The sequence below is a fragment of the Salmo trutta genome, chromosome 30, assembly GCF_901001165.1.
Source record: "Salmo trutta chromosome 30, fSalTru1.1, whole genome shotgun sequence".
NCBI classification, from domain to species: domain Eukaryota; kingdom Metazoa; phylum Chordata; class Actinopteri; order Salmoniformes; family Salmonidae; genus Salmo; species Salmo trutta.
Window position 1 is genome coordinate 30685389 of NC_042986.1, and position 6217 is coordinate 30691605.

The 6217-nt window shown below is 43.9% G+C and overlaps 1 protein-coding gene across 1 annotated transcript; it reads right to left on the reverse strand.

Moving 5' to 3' along the window:
• Positions 1–647: 647 nt before the first annotated feature.
• Positions 648–2475, reverse strand: LOC115168498 (class E basic helix-loop-helix protein 23). Its single transcript, XM_029723844.1, has one exon. The coding sequence runs from the start codon at positions 2130–2132 to the stop codon at positions 1455–1457; it is 678 nt and encodes a 225-aa protein (XP_029579704.1). The 5' UTR covers positions 2133–2475; the 3' UTR covers positions 648–1454.
• Between the last annotated feature and the right edge of the window lie 3742 nt (positions 2476–6217).

Sequence of the window (6217 nt, forward strand, 5' to 3'; positions counted from 1 at the left end):
TAAATGTATCTCTTCATGTCAAAAGGGTTTTTAATGGGGAAGAAATAGAGCGGATCACTCAACGAAGTTTCTAATTAATTTTGTGGAACCCATTCATTCGCGACATTACGCAGAAATGAATGATGGATAGGTTTGTCAACGTCATGAAGCCTAGAAAAGCTAGGAGTGAGATTAGGTGTTAATTGCTGTGATTTTCCAACGAGAAAAAAATGTGTGAAAAGAGTGCATTTCCTAAATTGTTGTGAGATAATTTCTAATAGCCTATTGCTGATACTCACCTGGAAATCCACATGGGTAGCGAATCACGGTCCGTTTATTTATGTTTTAGTCGTATTGAATTCAGTCAAATCAACTAATTTTAGACCGAGGGATGCCTGGTAAACTACAAACCATTTTAACAAATTGTAGACTACAACTGAAAAACGTGTGGTAAATTGGCAATTAAAATGCTAATTACAAACATAACTATGGTATGTATTTGTGTCTGAATCACCTGACCACTGTTCCAAAAGCTATAAAACAACAAATCAGTTCAGTGTTAATAAACTCTAGATAAAGTACAATTATTGAATGTGTCAATTTCATTTTGTGCATGGTTTAATTGTGTGGAATCAAGTTAAAGGAAAAAGACAAATAGCAGCCTATTCGAGCATAGATATAGGTTTTATTTATAAAGACATATAAACAATATATGAAATTCATGTTGCAACACAACCAAATGCTTCGTCAGGCTGTTGTTTTGAAAACCAATGTCATAGCAGTACTTTGATCAAGTAGTTTTCCACAGTTGTACAATGGCTTACAATCATGTGAATTGTGCAATAACAAAACCAAAATCCTGAATACATCTTTTCAAAAATATATGACATAATAAACTAGTGTTTCCCCACATAGCATCCGTTAAAATCAGGGAAAGTTGATTAAAAATGTACAGTGCTGCAAAAAAAGTTGGACACTGGAAAGCATTTTCGTCATCTCTCTCCGTATTTTTCGTAGGTTTGCTGAATGTTGCATAGTACACAAGAATAAGAAATTTAGATCACTCATAACTTTTGCAAGGGTACCGTTTTTATAGCCACACATAAAATGTCAAACTGTCAATTAAAACATGGTAAGTCACGGCCACAACAACTCATCAAATTCCTTTATTAACTCTGAGGAGAGCATAGGGAAAGATAAACACTTTTTCCCATATTTTTAAACAGCAATTTTTTTGCTCCAACCCCAACATTAATCTAGCCTTTAGTAAAGGCCAGTGTTGTTTTTCATGTTTTTGTTCAATCTGGATGAAACATGGCAGCAGTTATTTAAACATAGTTTAGGATTTACGCATTAGACTTTATTCTGTAGGCCTAGTCCCTTCCAACGTATTCAAATAACTATAGAAAGTGGGAGAGAGAGACCGATATATGGATGCAATTGGATGAAGTTCAGGTATATACAGAGAAACGATATCAAGGCTTGTCGTTATGGTGCTTGAAGAGACTTGCAGTTGTCCCTGAGTATTTATCGGCGTGGGTGGCGAGTGCCGAGCCCGTGAAGGGGTACACGGCCGCCTGTCCAAAAGGTGCAAGGGCGGTGGGGATGGGCGAGTTGATGCTCTGTCCCTGGTTCAGATAAGCCACCAGCCGCCTCATCTCCTCCAGAGCCTGAGCCTGCATGAGGATGTAGTTCTTGGCCAGGAGGAGAGTGGCTATTTTGGAGAGTTTCCTCACCGACGGGCTGTGCGCATACGGGATCACAGAGCGCAGGCCGTCTAGTGCATCGTTCAGGTCGTGCATCCGTCTCCTCTCGCGCGCATTGATGCTCAGGCGCAGAGACCGCTGCTCCTTGGGCTTCTTAGAAAGGGGACCCCCGTGTTTGTCATCGTCGAAGCCCGAGCCCCTCTTCCGGGGGTCCAGAGGGTCAAAGCTGTCGTCGTCATCGCTGGTCTGCTCCCCGCCGCTCTCGTTGGACTTGCCCGTCTGACCGTGGAGGAAGTCGGCGGCCGGTGTGAGAGGGTAGCGCCCTCCAGAACTTCCAGTAACCTGACCAGGTCCAAAGCCGAATGCGGACTGGCCGTAACGCTGCGTCAGGTCGAGTAGAGTGTCGTTGCTGATGGACTTCAGCAGGTTCTCTTCACCGGCATTCATTTTCTCTTCCAAAATAAGCACAATAAAAAAAATGCGATTGAAATGTATCCTCTTCGTCCCTGTCGTTGTTTTGTCGTGGAGATTATTCACACACTCTCCCGGAGTCCTTGTCAACACACTTACTCTGTGGCTCTTCAGAACAGTTGCAGTGAATGGATTCGGCCTCTTGCTGAATTCAGCCCTTTTTACGTTCCCCTGCGCGCATATAAATTAAAGAACACTTCTGTAATTATTTTGCAAAGCGACGTTAAACGCGCTTAAAAATCGGCATGGGTGAGAGACTGGAGCGCGTGCCTCCTTAACCGGGTTCTCGCATGCGTCTTGCCCTCGCCCTGGGCAGATTGTGACTCGCGCTCAGTCCCACTCGCGCGTTAGTAGGAGCGCGAGGCCCACCGGGATTATCTATCTGTCCAATCAGGGGGGCGTTTTAATTACTAGGGTGGAACACTGGTATGGTCCTAATTTCGATCAGAATAATGATAAGTGCAACACAAACTGACATAAATAGCGTTCGCCTATAATATTGAGTTAGTCTATGTTCGACAACTCGTGGTGGGCATGTGTTGTCCCAATATAGTTATATGTATACCCAAGAGTAAAGACAATCATTAGAGAATATTGGAAACGAAAATGCACCTATCTTAGTTTAGGCCACTTTAGGGAGCCTGAAAACAGGCTATGAAGTGCACGGCCAACATAGGCTACATTTTATTTAATCAATATTGGAAGTTTATATGATCATAATGTTATGCAAATCCAACTCCTCCAAAAACCTGGATGGTGAAGTGTTGAAATTCAGATTTCTATTCACTTTTAGGAATACCATTCAACTTTTAGGAATACCATTCAACTTTTAGGAATACCATTAAACTCCCAATGTCCAATGTTCAGCTCCAGATATGAAGCTATGAACGTTTCATTCACATTAATGAAGCAGAGGGATATAGGCTGATTCTTCCTGGTTGACATGTGCGCTGTTTGCCTAGACTATAGGGTATTGGAAAACAAATGTGTGTGAATAGAACACAGCTCCTACAGGCATTATAAATAGCTAGCAAATTAATACCAAAAAATACATTGTGTTGTAGGCTATATTTGACAACAGATCTGTGTAGGTTTACCGCACAGTGGTCCACAATGAAATAAAGTCAAATTGTATTCAATTGAAATCTGCTTCCCTTATCTCTTGAGCTACAATAAACTAAATGAGAAGTTGATAAATATCCAACAATAGCTTAAAGGAGGCTGGCAGGGTGAGACTGGGAGGGTGAGGCCCAGGGTGAGCCTGGCAGGGTGAGGTTGCCAGGGTGAGGCTGGCAGAGGAAAAACAACACCGTTTCACTCCATTTTCCACAATGAAAGACTAGTGTGTATCTTTCAGGACCATTGGACAGCTCCGGTGACGCATGTTCCAGCCCAGAAAGACGGAGTGAGAGAGAGAAAGAGACAGAGAGAAAGAGAGAGAGAGCGGAACCGTGACCCACTGGGTGGTACCCTATTAATCGCGTAGCCTGGCCGGGCCCCAGAATCAGGGCTTATCAGAGGAAGGGAGACCCAAGGCATGATGGTTCACCATGCACATTAGCAGTATCAACACCAAATGCTCACGGACAGAGGCGACAGGGGAAAGCACGGGAAAACATGGCATAGGCCTATTGCATTTCCGAAATGTATCCAGTGTCTTGCTTTAGGCTACTTTGTTGCATCCTCACAATAACTAGCCTAGCTTTGCCCACACATTCAGGGTCATAATAATGATATAAAAACACATATATCTCTCTAAGCAACATCATCGTTGTGAAAGTGCCATCTCAAATAACCTATCCATGTTTACCATCCATTTCCTTTTAAGACAATTACCGGTGAAATATCAGAAGCTTAAAGAAACAGATGATAACCCAAACAGTGAACCCAATGTCCGAAGCAGTAATCATCTAAACAGCTCACCAGATCACAACGTTGTTTTCTACCTTATGGTTTCAAGATAAGTTACCTGCTCACCTTTGCTTGGTCTTTGGGGATTTAAGGCCGGGCTGCAGTTAAATGAACTTGATATAAAGCATTCCAATCGAATTGTTGATTGATTGATCCTCTGCAAGTCTCCTATCCAATTATTACAGTTTGTAGGCTTACTGAAGCATCACTTCCACTGGTCCTAGTAGGAGATGGGAACACTGCCACCTTCTGTTCAGAATGACGCATTACATTATGATCTGAGCGCAACAAGGGGGTTCCGTGCTCAAGCTACTAGTGAGGTTTTGGTGCGCCCGGGGATGACGTCCCTCCAGGAGGCAAGAAAGAGATTTCGATTTAGAAAAGTGGAATATATTCACAAGGAGTAGTTTAATTGGATTTCGGAAGAGGAATGGGGGGAAAAGAGAGGAAGAAGAGGTTAAAGAGAGGTTCAGTTTGAATCTATTGAAGATGGAGGAAAAGAGGGAGATGGTGTGTCAAAGAAGATTGGTGTTAACTGCAATCAGTGTGAGCATATGCCAGGCCGAGTTCTGGAGGTGAAATGGAAGTGAATGAGGGCGAGTTTAGTGAGGTGGAAGGTGTGGTGAAGAGCTTGGAGCCCGAACCTGGTATTGATGGACATGATAAAGAAGAATCTGGTCCAACTGGAGTGAAATATTTTGAGAAAGTGGATCCTTGCCTTTTGGCAGATCCATTTGTGGTTTCAGGGTGGGTGGGAAAGGAGTTGGATGCAGTTGAATCAGTGAAGGTAACTTGTAGTGGACTTGTGATATTTGATTGTGTTTCTCCTGCCCTGAGGGAGTGGGTGCTTCCAGTCATGCAACTTGGGTCAAGATCTGTTTCTTGCTTTGCTCTTAGGGACAGGACACCTTTGAAAGGAGGGATTTCTGGGGTATCGTTAAGTGTGAAGGTGAAGCAATTGAAGTTGAAGATTCCTGGTGTTTATGACACCCGCAGACCCGGTGGTGAGACATGGTGAGTCACTGTCAGTCCATTTGAGTCCCAGTCATTAGGATAGATCAGTTAGAGATTTTGTGCCACATCCACAGAGATGTTTTAGGTGCCAGGTGCCATGTAGCAGCAGTGTGTAGGAGGGAGATTTCAAGATGTGGGAAGTGTGCAGGAGGGCATGGTACAGAGGATTGTGTAGTTTCGGTAGATCAAATTGTGTGTGTCAACTGTAGGGATGCTCATTTGATTTAAAAAAAATCGGAAATGGCCAGAGTAGTGCAGAAGGTGTCGTACGCTGAGGCAGTGAAGAAGGTAGAGGAGGATGGGTCAATGGTGAGGGATCCTGAGAGGATCCCTGTGAGTTGTAGATCTGTGCCAGCACAGAGGGATCGGCCAACGAGTGATATATGCTTCATTAAGGTTGGCTTCTTAGTGTTCATGGCAATGGTTATCAACTGTACCACAGAAATGGAAAGTAAATCACAGAAAATAGACGTTGTGGGGGCAGCTGAAGAGAAGTACTTGGGTATATGAGATGTGACTTCAGAAGATTTACTGTATAGAGTGTTGAGGGCTGGTATCCCGTCCTCCCAGGTCATTGGCATGGTGCAGGAGCTGATAGGGACAAAGTATTGGAATGGGGTAGTGGGTTTTTAACGAGTGTAGGGTTAGTTGGAAGGGATCCCTCCTGTCTCAGCCTCCAGTATTTATGCTGCAGTAGTTTATGTGTCGGGGGGCTAGGATCAGTCTGTTACATCTGGAGTATTTCTCTTGTCTTATCCGGTGTCCTGTGTGAATTTAAATATGCTCTCTCTAATTCTCTCTTTCTCTCTTTCTTTCTTTCTCTCTGAGGACCTGAGCCCTAGGACCATGCCTCAGGACTACCTGGCATGATGACTCCTTGCTGTCCCCAGTCCACCTGGCCGTGCTGCTGCTCCAGTTTCAACTGTTCTGCCTGCGGCTATGGAACCCTGACCTGTTCACCGGACGTGCTTGTTGCACTCTCGACAACTACTGTGATAATTATTATTTGACCATGCTGGTCATTTATGAACATTTTAACATCTTGACCATGTTCTGTTATAATATCCACCCGGCACAGCCAGAAGAGGACTGGCCACCCCTCATAGCCTGGTTCCTCTCTAGGTTTCTTCCTAGGT

Bases quoted from the DNA above. Each gene is read 5' to 3' on its own strand.
- LOC115168498 (XM_029723844.1), bottom strand. From the start codon at position 2,132: ATGAATGCCGGTGAAGAGAACCTGCTGAAGTCCATCAGCAACGACACT.